The 18,279-nt window shown below is 49.3% G+C and overlaps 1 protein-coding gene across 10 annotated transcripts in view; it reads right to left on the reverse strand.

Annotated features, from left to right (window-relative positions):
- LOC126995731 (A-kinase anchor protein 13-like) overlaps positions 1–18,279 on the reverse strand; it is a 198,806-nt gene that overhangs the window by 108,389 nt on the left and 72,138 nt on the right. For 4 of the 10 annotated variants that reach the window (XM_050855572.1, XM_050855574.1, XM_050855576.1 and 1 more), the window contains exons 1-2: positions 15,725–15,778; positions 5,755–6,097 (exon numbers count right to left, since the gene is read on the reverse strand). In XM_050855572.1, coding sequence (XP_050711529.1) covers positions 5,755–6,097; positions 15,725–15,763 — 382 coding nt within the window. In that variant the 5' untranslated portion in view covers positions 15,764–15,778. Of the gene's footprint in view, positions 1–5,754; positions 6,098–15,724; positions 16,084–18,279 lie in introns of those variants that run through there. The other 6 variants (XM_050855578.1, XM_050855577.1, XM_050855582.1 and 3 more) reach the window with 4 other exon arrangements.

An 18,279-nucleotide genomic window follows, 5' to 3' on the forward strand; every position in this document is an offset into this window, starting at 1 on the left:
TGTGTGTGTGTGTGTGTGTGTGTGTGTGTGTGTGTTACCCCCCCCCTCCTATCCTCCTGCTTCCGCTTCGCCATCCGCCGCGTCCCACACCTCGCAGCATCCCGGTCTCCCACACTAATTAAGCGCCATTACCGTCAACGCAGTGTTACGAGGGACAGGTTTATCTGGTAATGCCGAGGCAGCCCGCGTGCCGCCCCGAGCTTCCTCCAACAATTACATAAAAATAAGTGTGACGCCGGGGGACGAGCGGCGGGCGTGGGCCATTTCACACTGGAAGCTGAGGCACATGCGATGCCTAGCAAGTGACTATTTACACTAAAGCGGTCTATACGAGCTTCACCTTTGACCTCTACTCATTATAAAAGAAAGCCCAACACTAATAAAGTTTTTGGTGAGTACATGTAGTTCCCAGAGCCGACTCCTAAAGACAATCTTAGGAAAACTTTAGGAAAACCAAGAAAAACATGAGACGGTGACTATGTAGCTGTGTCGCCGATGACGTTACCCATTATTACAAAAAGCCCACGCTAATGAGGTTTGAGGACAACCAAGAAAATACGAGACGGAGGCAAGCTGTCCGGGTGTGAGAAGCCGACGCCGTTACTCATTATAGCAGAAAGCCCAACACTAATGAGGTCTTTGATGAGGACAAGTAGTTCCCAAAGCCGACCTTCCAGAGACCCTTGTAGGACTACCTGAGAAAAGGCAAGAAAAACAGACGGCGGCAATATGTCCAGGGCCCGCACTCTCAAACACTCCACTGCCTTAATACATCTGCTTGAAAAGGCTGCCTTATAAGTTGTAGGCGGTTTCCTGGGTTACCTCATGATCCTAATGGAAGTGTGACAAGTATTCTGCTCTAGAAACGCGGAAAACATTCAGAGAAACCCGGTTAATATTCTTTGTATCTTTAAAAAGGTCACGAAAGCCGAGGTAGTTTGAGAATATGGGTCCATGTGTGTTGCCGACGTCACTTTCATCAGGTACTAAGCATCGCATTTTTAGGAGCAGCGAGCAGTGGGCTTTTTTTTTTTATTATTGTTTTCCTTTTTTTGTGCCCTTGAGCTGTCTCCTTTGTTGTAAAAAAAAAAAAAAAAAATCGCAGCCGGTGTTAAAGACCTCATCAATACTGACACAAGCAACTGGAACCCTTATCATTCCCCATCCATGAGGTGTTTAGCATCGCATCATGAGTGAAAGGGCTTGAAATGCTCCAACGCCCCCTTCCCATGCACCCACCCCGGCCACCTCCCTCCTCCCTCATCAACACTAACACGAGCAACTGGAAGCCTTGTCACCCTCCACTCGTAGGGTATTTAGCGTCGCATCCGGGGTGAACAGGCCATTAATGCTCCTCTCCTCCACCACCTCCACTTCGGCCCCCTCTCCTGCCGGGCCTCGACGCCGCGCTCCCCCTAGGCTTGGGTGAGTTGCGGGGGCGTCACCTTGCGCATCTTCGGGTTAATCATTGTGCCGGGCTAATTACAGGAGCACGTCATGTTAACAGTCTGGAAGAGGAGGAGGAGGAGGAGGAGGAGGAGGAGGAGGAGGAGGAGGAGGAGGAGGAGGAGGAGGAGGAGGAGGAGGAGGAGGAGGGTGTGTGTTTCTCCGCTTGCACTCATTGTTATGGGGAGCGCGCAACATCCATCATCTGTCTGTGTCTGTCCGTTTGCGCTTATGAATGATCTCTCTCTCTCTCTCTCTCTCTCTCTCTCTCTCTCTCTCTCTCTCTCTCTCTCTCTCTCTCTCTCTCGCTCGCTCGCTCGCAGATAACGGTCGTCACTACCCCATCCCCGTTTTCCTGAGCTCTGATTGGCTGCTGGGCGTGAAGGGTTGTGATTGGCTGTCAAAATTGAGTCCCTCAGTAATGGCAACGATGCTCTCAAATTAGGTGATCGGGTAAGTTGATTTTGGTATTAGGGGGAGAGGGGAGGAAAGACGGAAAGATAGAGGGAGGGGAGGAGGAAAGATAGAGGGAGGGGATGGAGAGGAAAGGGAAGAGGAACTGTAAGGGGTGAGGTAGGGAAAGCAGATGGCGAAGGAAAGGGAAAAGAGAGAGGGAGAGACTGGGAAGGAAAGGGAGAAGGAGGAGATGTAAGGGGAGTGAGGGAAAGTAGGTGGAGAAGGAAAGGTAGTAGAGAGGAAGGGAAGGGGGAGGAAAGGGAGAAGCAAAAGAGGTAAAAGGAGTGGGGAAAGTAGAGGGACAAAGAAAGGGAGTAGCAGGGAAAGGGAGAGAGATTTTCTTTGTGTGTGAGCAGAGATCGGTGTACTGGGTGTATAGAAGGGGAGTGAGAGACTGAGGGGAGCTGTGTGGGGGGGGAAGGGGGGCAAGGGGGCGCAGTCTATGTGAGTGATTGAGAGGGACACTTGGATGCGCCGCCGCCGTGTCCTCAGTGCCGAACTCGCGTGCAATTTTCTGACTGGTCGACGGACTTCTGGCCTGGAAAATAGTCCCTTTTGCCTCTCGGCGTCGCCTCGCTCAGACACACACACACACACACACACACACACACACACACACACACACACACACACACACACTCGTCCTCACGCCTCAAGCAACCTTTCAATCAGTCGCCACGCACGTACCCGCCACGGACCTTAACCGATTCCTGCAGGAGTCACAACATGCCTCCCGAGGGCCACCCACACGGGCACTCACGGTCACTCTGGAAACTCAGTGACCAGTAGCTTTATGCTTGACCAAGGCCAGCGCGTCCATGATCTAAAGGTTACATTTTGGGGCCCATGACCGCCTGACCCACGTGGTGCCTTACGTTAGGGTAATTATGTGGCTCGTGTTTTGACCTACGTCTACTCAGAGACACATTGGGCACGATATATTTAATAATTCTTTCATCGTCAAAATTCCGTTCCCTAAAGTCACGTTGAGTACGAGTCACGTCTGGACTCTTGGCGGGCGGCACAGCGACTGGCTCTTGCCTTTAGCCTTGATAAGGCTTCTCACAGACTTAAAATACGTCTGACGGCGGCACCTGACCCGTGCCCAGCGTTGGTAGGGAGGCGCGACTTATAATGCTTAAAGCTGGGCGTCTGGAACACACGCAGGGCCCCGTGAGGCGACGAGCTGCGTCCTTGTCTGCCATCTCACGGCAGCCCCACGCTTGGAGCGTTCCCCAGCGCCTGCCTGGCCGAAGGGTTGGCTTTGTTCCGAGCCCAAATACCGCTCAGGAGTGGGAGCAACACACACACACACACACACACACACACACACACACACACACACACACACACACACACACACACACACACACACACACACATCCTTGATGTTTAATGAAAATATTTTCGGTGATGGAGGCCGTCACTCGCATCACGCAGCACACCTGGACGTGTGGAGGATCCACTCGTCCACGCCAGGCTGGGCGCCAAAACAATATTCCTCTTACTACCCCCTTCGAATCTCTCTCTCTCTCTCTCTCTCTCTCTCTCTCTCTCTCTCTCTCTCTCACACATCAACCACAGTGGACTGATCGAACATGTGCATCCCCCTTACACAGTCTCGCCTCGCTCTCCACTCCGCGGCTCTAAGCCACGTTACTGCCTCGAGGGCCTTGTTGCTGTCCCTGCAAACCACACTCAAAACACTGCCCTTGGCTTTCTAAGTCTTAACAAAAAGTTGCCAGATTCTGAAACAGACAGCCGGACGAGAGATATAAAGATTTATGCAGAGAAAGTCAAGACAAACAGACAAACAGACAAACACAGAAACACAAACAGACAGGCAGACACAAATACGAAACGAAAACCAAAATACTTAAAACTGACATATAGAAAGAAAAAACTAAGTAAAGACGCATGCTTGAAGCTCCACCACTGAACAACAAAAATAAACTATAGTGTCAATGAAATACAGCAAGTGATGCGATGATAAAAATGCTTCACTTTGGGCAATTAGAGAATTTGGGGGTAGTTGAAGTTCCCTGGCGTGTATTTGTGTCCATGTGCGTGTGGGAAGAAGCAGGAAGAATGTATGTGTATGTGTGTGTGTAGGAGGCTTGGCGTCGGGGGCTAGAGGGGCGTGCACAGTCTCCTGGAGGCCACGCAAAGCAAAGCAAACCGTGTAGGTATGTAATGAACTCTGCTGTCCGCCCACGGGGAAAAAGGCTAATTGAAAAAAAAAGAGAAAATACATCAAAGAACAGAGAAAACACGCGAAAACAATATGCAAACGTGCAACATACGTAAAAAAAAATGGTGTATTTCCGTCCAAACTCAAGGTTCGCGGCGCCCCAGGAAAGAGAAATGGTAAATCGAGAACACTTTTTTTGAGGGGGGCGGGGGGGGAGGGGGGGGAGTAAGGATACGTGAATATTTTGAAATGGCCTTGACCGTGGGAGTTGAGGGGGAGAAGGGGTGTGGTCAAAAGATTATATTATCAAACCCCGTGAATGTTCTGATGTGGCCTTGACTGCGGGAGCTACTGGAAATGGGGACGAGGGATGTGGTCCAACGAAGAGCTTCTAACCACGTGAACCTTGATAGTGGGAGCTGATGAGGGATGAGGGACAGCGTGAGACAGCTAACAACACGACACAGCAGGCACAGGGATGGACCAGCGCAAATACGGGAACTATAGCAGGCTAAGGGAGTACGCGGAGGGCATCTACCTTAACAGCACTGATAGGCAGGCGCCAAGAGCAGATCTCGATTTATGGATGGTCACGGGAGTTTGGAAAGGTTCTGAGCGCTAGGATTGCAGTGAATTTGAAAGCTTTGGAGTTACAGGAAAGAAAAATGTAAGTGACTGCAATGACGAGGGTTAGAAAGCTTATCTGGAGAAGACCAGCGAGCGAGGGATACGAGTTAAATTGTGACGAGTGAGCTGAAGTGACTTGGTGAATGAGGAGTGTAAGATAAAGGGCGTCGACGAAACACTGCACAGGCGAGGTAAGGCTCCATAGCAGGGTGGGAGGAGGAGCAACAGGGAGCAGCGACGAATAGGAGAGTACCGAGCAGAAACAATGGACAGGATATGAGTACAGGGAAGGGTGTGTGAAGGGAGGAAGGGTAAGGTTCCATAGCACGGGGCAGTCGGACACAAAAGGGAAGTGAATAATTACCTACAGTTGCAAATTACGGTAAGCCTGACTGAAGAGACTTCTGGAAGCGTAGGAGGGAGAGAGAAAAGGATATATGATAAAATGTTGGGACTGGAGGGAGCCTGGGTAAGGAGGGATGAAGGGCACGACAAAGTGCGAGGGCGGGACGGGGTACCCGAGTCTTGCTTCTCTTGTGTTTGTACTCAAGAGAATGAACATATACTAATAAATTGATGTAGGCCTACATGGATGCAGAAATAAAAATAAAGCAAAATCAAGATGTAATACATCAAAACTTATGTTCATGCACGTGGGTCCTGCGTGACAAAAACGACAAAAGGCGTGATAAACCACTCCGTGAGAGCACGTCCGCGGCAGTGACCTTTGCCGTCAACGACACTGGCGGCGCTGCTTTGAGGCGCGGGGCGGCCTTTGCCCTTTGTCGTGAATGTGATTTAGTGCATCAGGTGAGGCCCGTCTGAGGAGCTGGTTTATTATGACGCTGCCGCAGAACACAGAGTGGAGGACACGTGACACACACACTGAGGGTCATGCTGGGGTCGCCAGGGTCGGGGCGTGATGCACTAGGCTATGGCGGTGCAGCAGCACGGGGCATGCTGCGTGCTGCTCGCTGGACACGGTGCGGTGAGGGTGCCGGGCGAGGACATGAGGGACGACGACTGCGCTGTACCTGTTGGGGTTGAGTCGTTGACCCTGATCTTGGGGGTGTCGGGACACAGGTGATGCTCGTCCAGGGAGCTGGAGGTGATGGGGGTGTTGGGGGTGTTGGGGGTATTAGGGCTGGTGGTCTCCCCGTCGTCGGAACGCGAGGAGAGTCGGCCAGAGCCCCGCCTGGCCAGGTGGTGGGCGAGGGCGTGGTGGTGGCCGCTGCTGCCGGCGGCGCACGGCCCCGGGAGGACGGGGCCGCCGCCAATGGGGGACTTACATGTGGGAGAGTCGTCGTCGTCGATCTCCTCCCCGTCCACGTTGAGCGAAGGACACGACGTGCTGAGACGACTCAGGCCGCGCCCACTCTGCGGGAAGGAGAGGAACGGGTCAATAATGAGCTGCTTTAAGCCAGTACATCCTCACCTTTACACACACACTCACACACACACACACACACACACACACACACACACACACACACACACACACACACACACACACGTATGTACATATATACAAACAAACTTTTCTTCAATTATATAAAAACGCGAAAGTTGACATTACCATAATTAAGGAAAACAAGAAAGAGATGGCATGTAAAAGGGAATTAAGAGAGATTGACCAGAAAGTAAAGATGGCCGGTTGGGCGAGACGTAAACACATCAGAAAAAAAAAATACATTCGGAAACATTATAAAGGAAAACAAGATGAAACTAGTATGGGCGAAGGAGAGAGCGCGTAAAGGAAGGAAGGAAGGAAGGAAGGAAGAATGACACAGGGGGAAAGGGAGGAGTGAGGGAGGTAGGGAGGAGGGATGGAAAGAAGGGACGAAGGAAGGAAGGAAGGAAAGAAGCAGGAACTGAAGAAAGGGAGAAAGAAGATGACGTTTAGGGCTATTTTGGAGAGAGAGAGAGAGAGAGAGAGAGAGAGAGAGAGAGAGAGAGAGAGAGAGAGAGAGAGATTAACCCATTAAATCGTCCGTATTGAGATGTTTTACGACCGTCACACTCTCTCTCTCTCTCTCTCTCTCTCTCTCTCGCTCTCTCTCTCTCTCTCTCTCTCTCACCCAAACACACACAAAAGCCCCCAAACAGCTTAATAAATTCTCTTGCAACCTCTGAAACGCCTTGCACTTCGGCCTTCCCCTTGCACCTCGAGGACCTAAACGAACACCTATTTCAGAGTTAAAGTCACGTAATCTCACACGCTTTCGGACCTCACAACAACAAATCCCAAAGGCTACAAAGATTGGTCGGGTCCTCACTTGTGTTTCTTCGCGTTTAAGGTGCAGAAGCCGTGTCAGACTATCGCCAGGCTTATAAAACTTCTCATGGAAGTACCTACAACCTCTACGTCATTAAATGTGGGTGTGTAAGCTTCGACATGTATGAGAATATGGGGCGTTGGAACTGGCATGGCAGCGCGGGGCAGAGCAGAGGTGAAACGCAACACAATTTACTAAACTGTTGGGCGAATGAGCTTGAAGAGGAGGCGGGACGTAAACTCTGTAAACACCTCCTGGTATGTAAGCGACGCGGTGGCAGAGAGACAGGGAGACAGACAGACAGACCGGTGGTGGTGCTTCACGGTCTGTCAGGGTGATGACGTGCAAGTGCTTCACCACACCATAAAAACACACACAAAGGGCAAGGTCAGCAAGGTCAGCATTCCTCCCACCCCCTGTTTTTTTGTGTGTGTTTTTTTTATAGGTTGGTAAGGGAGACATAACTAAGGCTACACACAAAAAAATATAAATAGATGACATGCCCGTAACAACACGCCGCTCTCTCTCACACCACAAAATAACATAATTCCCACACAGCAGACGGCAGAAATGAATGGTCTAATCTAATCTCAGAGGCGGGTCGCTAGTCTCTACGCCCGAAAGATTAATCGTATGGTTGTGTGTGGCCACGACAAACCGCTGCCGGGCACACACGCGGCCCCTCGAGTCTTCATTAGGGGCAGAAATGAACCACAAGGAGGAGGATATGAAGGAGCAGATGGAGAAAGAGGGGAAGGAGGATAGGGAGGAGAAATAGGAGAATTATACTACCACAAGGAGGAGGAGGAGGAGGAGGAGGATCGGGAAGAGGAGAAATAGGAGAATTGGAAGGAGGAAAAAAAGAAGAAGGTTTATACTAACGCGAGACAGAGAGAGACATCAGTGCAAAAGAGACAGAGAAAGAGGAGGAGGAGGATAGGGAGGAGAAATAGGAGAATTATACTACCACAAGGAGAGGAGGAGGAGGATCAGGAAGTGGAAAAAGAGGAGAAGGAGGATTGGGAGGAGGAAAAAGAGAAGGTTTATACTAACGCGAGAGAGATAGAGAGTAGTGCAAAAGTTGTGAAAGAGGATGCTACGGTAGAATTAATGGAAACAAATGTGGAAGGAAAGAAAAACGGGAGCTAATAGTAACGAGTCTGATGATACTATAGTCTATTCATTTGGGCAAGGCCACTCACGGCAGCTTAGTTCCAGCGACTCCACTTCCCTCTTCTGGCTGGGTAGCTCCGAGCTGGATGATGTAACCTACTTGTCATGTTAAGTAGTCAACATAAAATGCACTTCTAACACAAACCGCTAATTTCTGTTCAAGCACTGCCCAAGGTGATTTAATTTAATTATGCATTTTATGTTGACTACTTAACATTTTATTATTACTTCTTACCATTTTGTGTTGACTACTTAACATTACAAGTAGGTTACATCATCCAGCTCGGAGCTACCCAGCCAGAAGGGGGAAGTGGAGTCGCTGGGACTAAGCTACCGTGAGTGGCCTTGCCCAAATGAATAGACTATAATGTATTATAAAGGGATACAAAATGGAAGTAAAAATGAAAAGAGTAAGCGGTAATCGGTAAACGTTAGAAGGGAGGCATTATTCAAGTGGTCACACACACACACACACACACACACACACACACACACACACACAGACACACACACACACACACACACAAGGAAAAGTTGGACAAACACAGATACGGAGATGGGACCACACGAGCGTAAGCCCAGGCCCTGTAAAACTGCAATTAGGTAATACAACTAGGTAAACACACACACACACACACACACACACACACACACACAGAACCCTCCCCCCTCACACACACGTACATTACCGGGGCATCAGAACCCTTGCAAATGCTCATCGGTAACCCACTTCCCTGGACGGTGGGACTGTTCCGAGGTGATAGGATTAGCAACCAGCACGTAATCACTGTGACTACCACCACCTGCGCCTTGCCACCCACCACAAGGACGCTTACTCGCTCAACCCTAGTGAACGACCCCCAGAAAGACATAACACAGAGAGTCGTAATTCAACGCCGCACAACACGAAAATCTTCCATATACTGCCATGTACTAATGTACTGAACATGTTTAAATAAAAAAATAAAGAGAGAGAGAGAGAGAGAGAGAGAGAGAGAGAGAGAGAGAGAGAGAGAGAGAGAGAGAGAGAGAGAGAGAGAGAGAGAGAGAGAGAGAGAGAGAGAGAGAGAGAGAGAGAGAGAGAGAGAGAGAGAGAGAGAGAGAGAGAGAGAGAGAGAGAGAGAGAGAGAGAGAGAGAGAGAGAGAGAGAGAGAGAGAGAGAGAGAGAGAGAGAGAGAGAGAGAGAGAGAGAGAGAGAGGAGTGATTACGTTAGGGAGGCTGGGAGCATGAGTAATTGTACATAATGTTTTAAGCGAGATTTAAAGCAGTGACCCTTTACCTCCACTACCCGCTCTTACCCCTAACCCATACCCTTAACTTGTCCCGGTCTACACCCTCGCTAAGGCCCCTCTTGTCTGACCCCTGTTAAACGCTATGGGGGAGTTTTAAAGGCGCCAGGTCACCCGATATCGTGTTCAACGGAGGGAGGGCGTAGGGGGGAATAAAGAGGGGGCAACGCACATAAGAGGTGATGGCATTGAACCAGCACGAGGGGGAAAAAATAGAAGGACACGTGATGCAAGGGAGGCGGCAGGAGGAGGGGCTGGCAGGAAGGGAATGGGAAACGGAAGGAAAAGAAAAAGATAGATAGATAGAGAGATAGAGATAGGGAGAGAGGGGGGGGAGTGAGAGATAAGGGAAAGGTAGGAGAGAAAATAACGAAGCACAACATTAAGATTTTAAGGAAGAAGTGAAAATAAGGAAGTAGAGGAGGAAAGAGGGAATGAAAAGAAAAACAGGGAAGGAAGGGGCAGGAATAGACGGGAAAGGGAGGTAGAAAATGAACCAGAGAAGGAAAAAGTGAGTAAAAATGGAGGAGAGAAGGAAAAGGGAGTATAAATGGAGGAGAAGGAAAATAGAGTAAAAGATGAAAGAGAAGGAAAAGAGAGAAAAAGATGGAGGAGGGACGATAAAGGAAGTGCAAAGTAGAGGAGGAAGAGAAAAAAGGATAAAATTTAGAGAAAGGAAGGAAAAAGGGAGTGAAAAATGGGCTATGGAAAGGGAAAGGAAGCGAAAAAAAAAAAAGAGGAGGGAAGAGAAGAGGATAACAGAGCAGCGGGGAGCAGCGTGCGGGAGGGAGGGAGGGAGGCGAAAAGGAAGTGGAGGAAGGGAGGGGGAGGGGCGGGGCAGGGCAGGGGGCAAGGTGAGGGGGCAGGGAGACTCACATGATTGATGGTGGCTGCGGGTCGGGGGTGCCGCGGCCTCGTCAGCGGTGGAGTAACTGTCCCCCACCGTCAATCTTCCCTGGCCTGCACTTCACGTCTTTATCCCGCCGCGGCCGTGACCCAGCACCCCCTCCCCTCCCGTCCTCCCTTCACCCCCACCCACCCCTCCCCGTCCCTTCCCAACACCAGGAGTCTATAAGGTCCATATTCACAAACATTTCGGAACCACACACTTAACTTACATTTGATAAAGCTCAGGTGGAGGTTGTGTTAGTAAATCCATGGGTAGTCTCATGAGCCTTGTGGTAATTTGACAAGGCTTTCGCACCGATGAACGTGAAAAAAAAACACTCGCTCATGAGAACTTGACTAAACTTTTTGGCCTTTGGAAATAGTTGTGAAAGCCGAGAGCGTGTGAGAAAATGGAATAACTTGTGAGATAAAAAATAAAAATAAAGGAGGACTGGGGGAGGGAGAGAGGGAGGTAAGGGAAGAGGAAGGGGAGGACAGGGGAGTAGAGGACGGGAAGGGGAGGAGAGGGAGGGAAGGGAATACAACTTTTTGAGGGAGGAGCTTCGATATCATCTCCACTTACAAGGAAAATAAATTTGTGTGTCCAAGAAGTGAAGGCACAGAGACCGATTTGAAACACTGGCACTATCTGGTATTTGTTGGTATTTTGGTATTGTGGTCATATTCGTGAGGGCTCCGTATTCCATCATCCCCCTTTACCAGGAAGAGAAAGGAACAAATTTGTGTGTCTAAGAAGTGAAGGCACAGAGACCGATTTGAAACACTGGCACTATCTGGTATTTGTTGGTATTTTGGTATTGTGGTCATATTCGTGAGGGCTCTGTACTCCATCATCCCCCTTTGCCGGGAAGAGAAAGGATTGGTTCTTTATCTTCAGCCATGCAAGGAGAGCGTTTCGGAATATTGGCGCTCTCTTGCATTTGTTTCCTTATTGCTGTGGTTCCTATCCTGCATCACCCCTTCCCCCTCCCCCCCACCCCCCCCGCCATCCCTCCTCTCACTTCCACGTCAGAGGAAAGAGAAGTAACTGACTGTCTATAGTGTATTCCCAGCCAGGCATGAGAAACAATACTAACTCTCCCAGGCAATCCTCCTCCTCCTCCTCCTCCTCCTCCTCCTCCTTTTCTCTCCTCTTGCTCTCTCTCTCTCTCCTCCTCCTACTGCTGCCTCTCCTCCTGTTTCTCTTCCCTTTTCTTCTTGCCCTCTCTCCTACTCCAGCTTCTCCTCCTCCTCCTCCTTTCCTCTCCTCTTTCTCTCTTTCCTCCTCCTATTTCTCTTCTCTCTTCTTACTCTCTCTCCTATTCCTGCTTCTCCTTCTCTTCCTTCTTCTTCTCTTCTCTTTTCTTCTTAATATCTCTCTCACTGGGCCTCCTTCTTCTCTTTTCTTCTTGCTATCTCTCCTACCCTTCCTCCTCCTCCACCTCCTCCTTATGACCTCAGGGTTTCTAAAGAGGAAGAAGAGTCAGGACAAATACCCTTCCTTCACATCGAGTCTTTTTACTCTTTATCTCGAATTTCTTTTCACGGAGACTAGCGCGATGGTTCTCCTTTGTATAGACTTCCGACTCGGCCCTGCATGGTCTGTTCCACGTCCGCTAAGCATAAAAAAAATACAACAGACTGAGGATGACTATTGCTGACTGGTTTTAAAGTCGGAGGAAGGAGAAGATAGGTGAGGAGGAGGAGGAGGAGGAGGAGGAGGAGGAGGAGGAGGAGGAGGAGGAGGAGGAGGAAGCAGGGAAGGAGGATGATGATGGAAAGGGAAAGAAAAAGAGAGGAATGAAGGTGAGATACAAAGCAAACACAAGACAACAACACCGAGGATAAGAATCGCTGACTGAATTTAAACGTCGGTGGAATGAGAAATAAGGTAAAGAGGAGGAGGAAGCAAGGAAGAAAAAGGAAGATGGAGAAGGAAAGAACTTAGGAAGGATGACGTAAGATCCGAACGCCGGATCTTACGTAAGTTTTCTCCCTCTAATTTCTGCCTCTCAATTCATGTACTTCCTTCCCTCCCATACAGTAAGATAAACGCCTCTACTTCTCCATTCCCCTCCCTCGCTAGAAGAAAGATTAGCGCCGGCCATGGAGGAGGAGGAGGAGGGCCACGCGCACCCCGGCACACCGCTGTCTTGGAATTGATTGTATCCAGGAAATTGCCAATCTATAAAAACGAGACTGGAACATCCACCACAGCGTCGATCAGTGCAAGATGAAAGTGTTATTACCGGACGCGTTCTCGCCAAACTCAATTCCGTTTCATCACCAACGAGGACCAATAGGCGCGCATAAAGCCATCACGTGACAGCCAGTAGCCGCCAATCACGTGGAGTAATGACTGAACCCGAGAGAGCCATCACCGGGGACGACCTCAGCACGGAGACGACGAGCTTACCGACACGCAGGCATAACCTTTTTCTTTTTTTCTTTCTTTTTTTACTTTTTTCCCTCGCGGCCCATCGATCAACAACAGGACTTCCACTTTCTTCCTCCAACTGACAATTATGGCGCCCACTTGAATTTTCACGGGAGAATTGGGTCGGAAAATGGCAAAGGGATTTAATCTAGCATCGAGGGGGCTGAGGGAGGAAAGAAGCACAGGGAAAAGTGAGGGAGGCGGCCGGGACGGAAGTGAAGGGGGAGGGTGCAAAGGGAGGCGAGGGACGGAGTGGGATGGGACCAGAGGAAGGGTACAGATTAGGGAGGAGTAGGCTGGGGTAAGAGGAGAGTGAGGAGGAGGAGGAGGAGGAGGAGGAGGAAGGGGAACCAACGGGAGTGTTCGTACGACTGAGCAATTGGCAATAAGCTCCAAAACATGACACTTTTTCCGGACTGACTGCAGATGGATGACACGTTAATTGAATACCTGCGTGTTAAAGTGGAGCAGCGAAATGAAACCTAATATCTTTCCCTCTACAAGCAGAGACATACTGACGGCTCGCATACGTACATGACACCCGCGATGGCCTGCATAGCTATATGGAAACGCGGCAACAAATACACAGACACACGAGTATCACCGTGGCGCGAGTTGGTGGGCGAAACACTTCATCCTGACGACATGTATAAGTTAGCGGCAAACGTTATAGCTGCGCGTGGCCTCAGTGCTCATCTCCGTTACAAGGCAATGCGGTGTACTATTCTGTATCGTAGAAACTGCAGATGTGCATTGAAAGACTATATACACCTGCCTGGCTGTCCAAAAACGCGGCGCCATGAACACACACGGTCACACAGGCCTTAATAGCACAGACCCTTTACTGTAGCTAGACTTATTAATGCACTGACGCCCGGAAATACACTGAAATACACACACTGACACATAGACCTCAAAAGAGTAAACCCTTTAATCTATACAAATCATAAGAGCTGAAATACAGAAATACAATAACGGCCTATCACCTCCATGCAAGCTTGCCTCCACAGACACACTCGCGGAGCAAAACTTTACTTTGACTATACGATTCATTAGAGAAAAACCCATACATATATACTTTAACATATCCTATGATACACTGACGCCTTGTAACCGCCAATACACGACAAATACACGCCTGCCCTATTGTATACATACGTTAATACAGTGACACACACGCACACACACATACACACAAAAGATACACACCTCCATATCACAAACACTTCATGCTGACGATACGATTTATACGGAAAACTAGATCAACACTGCTCGTCACTGTCCCTGCCACTCACGCGGACGTCGACATGAGATAAAGTCGACGGTTCACTGCCTGTCTCGCGCCTGTCGTCGGTGATGAGCCTGCCAACACTAACCAGGCCTTCAGCAGGGTGTGAGGGGAGGGCTGGGGTGGGGGTGGGGGGCAAGGGAAGGAATGGTGGATCAATAATGAAGTCCGAAAAGTGAAGGGGAGGCCTCTGCAGGTGAGTATTGGTGGACAGGTGAACAGTGCCGCGAGTACCTGGTCATCAATCGTCTTCCTCGCAAGAACATCAACAAAAGGACGAAAAAATGACAACAATCAAATAAAACATCGATATACCTAATCTGCAGAGTCCCCAATACCTAAGTTTCCCCTAACCCTCCCATGGCAGGTACTCCCGCTCCTATCTGCAGAGTCCCCAATACCTAAGTTTCCCCTAACCCTCCCATGGCAGGTACCCCCGCTCCTGAACCTTACCAGAGTACGTAGACCCCCATGCACTTACCTCCTCCTCAACCAAATACTACCTCCAACAATCTATTCCCCCAGCCCCTTTAATTCCCCTTCTCTAACTAACCTACCCAAAGCTCGTAACCCTCATCCCCCCTCCCCCCCAGTGTTTTCAAAGTCGATAGGCCTACCCAGCTCCTCCACCTAGCCCTCTCACCACCACCATGGCACATCCTCTACTCCAACCGAGCCTATAGCACTGTTGCCAGATTATCGTACACAGAGGCTCGTACTTACCGGTTTCTGAGCCATAGCTATTGCGAAAAAACACCATTAATTAACCATTTTAACGATAACTATATATGAAAGCAGTTTTGGGGGTCGAGGGGGCAGTTTTGGGGTCGGAAATTGGGAAACATAGGTGGCTGAGTACGACAATCTGGCAGAGTTGGCCTAGAGCCCTCTAACGTTCCCCTCTCACTCAACCAAAGCAAGGAGCACCTCACCAAAGCCTCCCCCCCCCCTCGTTCCTCCCCCTACCACGCAACCAACATACCGTCACGGGCCCGACAACTATTCGCACACATGCTCGGCGCACCTCACACGCTTGCCGGCCGCCGAGGATGAGGCCGGCTATTAATACACCTGTCGAGGTTGGCGCTAAAACGAGCATTTGCCGCAAACCCGCAACGCCACGCCACACAACGCCGCCCCCCGCCGTTTCACTGGTATTGCGTCATGCGTTCATAAAGTTTGGCGTTTGGCTGTCACACGGGTATTTTTTCCATTTTTTTCTAATTTAATATCTCTTAATGTATATGTGATGTTTTGGGTAATTTTTTCTCTCCCTACCTGTTCTTTTTTTTCTCTCTTTTTTCTATCTATCTATCTATCTATTTATTTATCCATGTATCAATCTCTTTCTCCTCCTCTTCCTTCTAACTCAACCCCTTAGTGTAAATGTGTAATATTTTGGGTATTTCTTTTCTCTATCTCTCTGTTTCTCTGTCTCTGCCAGTCTCTTGCTCTTTTTCTGCCTATCCGTCTGTGTGCCTGTCTGTCGTCTGCCTGTCTCTATATATCTGTCTATCAATCTATCTCCTCCTCTTCCTCCTTTTATCCCAACGCCTCGTCTCGGCACAAAACATTTTACATTCCCGCCGCTGGATCAAAGGGACCGATGCATTATTTACAGGATTCGCAAAACACGCCAGCGATCTCATTACCATGTGTGGCGACCAGCTCGGGGGCGCCAGCAACGCCATGAGGCCGCTCCGGGGTCCTCGTTAGCCAAGAAGAAGAAGCAGCGTCCTTGAGCGGTATGCAGATATTCCCGTCTTCAAAACCATTTCCTCTCCGAGTGTCAGGCGCTACAGCTCGGGGCGGAGACGTCCAATAATGATGGAGAAGTAAGGTGAGACGGTTTGGTATCTTGCTCGCAGACACAACACAGAGTTCACAGCCGACCCACAGACGCACAAGGCGACTCGGAAGACTGCCACAGACTCACAGAGGAAACCCAATATACTTCATTTGGCACTGTCCTGTAGCTCAATGTCGAGTCTCCTGGTGCAAAGTTCTTTCACACTGAAACAACGGAATCTTGCTCGAGAACACAACTCCGAGCTCGCAGCGGGCACACAATCGCACACTGTAACTCTCGGAAGACTGCCACAGCGACACACAGAGGAAACCTTACATACTTATTCTGGCACTGTCCTGTAGCTCAGTGCGGAGTCTCCCAATGCAACTTCTTTGTCTCGCACCGACACAGACACTGGCAGGTTTTCAAGGTTTTCGCAAGAGCAGCAGTGGGAGGTCGTCGCCTGGCTGACCGCTGACCGCACTCCCTCGCCAGAAGCCCTGCAGATTACCTCGCGTCGCTTTGAGTTACGTCTCTTGCTTGGCTTCACGCACGATAAGTCCTTAATCTGTATACATTGAGGAAACTACTGAGTCCTTCAAGAGGCTCAGAAGAATTTCACGCCACTGTACCTACACGAAAGAGAGAGAGAGAGAGAGAGAGAGAGAGAGAGAGAGAGAGAGAGAGAGAGAGAGAGAGAGAGAGAGAGAGAGAGAGAGAGAGAGAGATGCAATACCTATCTCCGAGTGTTCTATACCGGTTACGATCTGACTGTAACGTCTTTGGGAAGTTCTTTGTGACACTTGAGTTTCTTTATCCAGCCATAGCGGAGCCCGTGCGACACCCTAAAGCTGATCTGCTCCCCTATGCTCCCTCACTTACGTCTCCTGATCCTCGGTTTTCGTAAGTCTCGGTCCTCGATTTTCGTCTCAATAAGTTCGGTTCATTAGAAGAACATTTTTTTTTTTACAACAAAGGATGCAGCTCAAGGGCACAAAAAAAGGAAACAATAATAATAAAAAAAAAAAGCCCGCTACTCGCTGCTCCTGTAAAGAATCAAAAGAGGTGGCCGAAAGAGGGGTCAATTTCGGGAGGATAGGTGTCCTGAGGTGCCTCCATCTGTCCACCAGCCAGACTCCAATCTTCCATTACAGTGTTACGATGGTCCTTGCTTCGTGTATTAGGTGGCAGCGAGGATGTCAACGTAATATATGACAAGTGGTGCTCCAAGGGTGGCAGAGGGAAGAGAGGAAGACCCAGGACGAGATGGAAGGACTGTATTGTGGCGGACGGCAGGGAGAAGAACTTGGACCTTGAAGTGGCGGAGGACAGGGCTAGATGGAGGAGACTCATCAAAAACAGCGACCCCGTATAGAATGCTGCGGAAGAAGAAGAAGAAGGTGCTCCGAGGGGGAATGAGCGGCGGACGACCTCACTCTGATCATCCATTCCAGTATTCCACGCGATGATGTTCACTTCATATTTGAGTTGACAAAGAAAATATCAGTTTAATATACGAAAGCAGCGAATGTCCCGGATGTCAGCGTTACATATGTCAGGTGATGCCACGGGTGTGAATGTACGGCGGACGATATGACTCCGATCCTTTATTCTAGTCCTCCATGCGATGATCCCTCTATAGGGCCGTATTACCAAACATTCCGTCGCCCAAGTACTCATATTTGACAAGGCTTTCGTAGGAGTTTTGGGCATTTTCAGGAGTAGTTTTATGACCCTGGTGGTAGTGTGACCCTTCTTCTGTACCGTGAACCTAAAGAAACACATATTTGACAAGGCTTTCGTAGGAGTTTTGGGCATTTTCAGGAGTAGCTTTATGACCCTGGTGGTAGTGTGACCCTTCTTCTGTATATTTGACAAGGCTAGGAGTTTTTTTTTTTTTTTTTTTCAGAATAGCTTTATGACCCTGGTGGTAGTGTGACCCTTCTTCTGTACCGTGAACCTAAATAAACACTCATTATAACTCAATCGATCCCCTCTTTGACCCTTAGAAATACTGATGTGAGAAGCGAGAATGTCTTATAATACCGACCTATATATCTGAATTGGCGAAGAAAATGTCAACGTTCAATAGCAAGGAAGCGAATGTCCCGGATTTAGCTGCTGTAAACGCAAGACTGGATATTCTGAACCAATTTTTAAATGACAAAAAGTTAGACAGCTTGGCAAGTGTTCCACGAAGACGAAAGATGAGAGGAAGGAAAGGGAAGTTCTCGCACAGCACCGCTACAGCAACGCTCGCCTCCCTTCCTTTGACTCACAAACTATTCTCATCTCTATCGAATCTCATTCCAGGCGCTCCCCTTCCTCACGGGATCCAAGATTTCCTATTTTCTGAACCATAAATCAAATACTTTCCTGGGAACACATAAAACTCCCAGCCCAGTGGCCGCGGGAGGG

The sequence above is a fragment of the Eriocheir sinensis genome, chromosome 8 (genome assembly GCF_024679095.1).
Source record: "Eriocheir sinensis breed Jianghai 21 chromosome 8, ASM2467909v1, whole genome shotgun sequence".
Lineage (NCBI taxonomy): Eukaryota > Metazoa > Arthropoda > Malacostraca > Decapoda > Varunidae > Eriocheir > Eriocheir sinensis.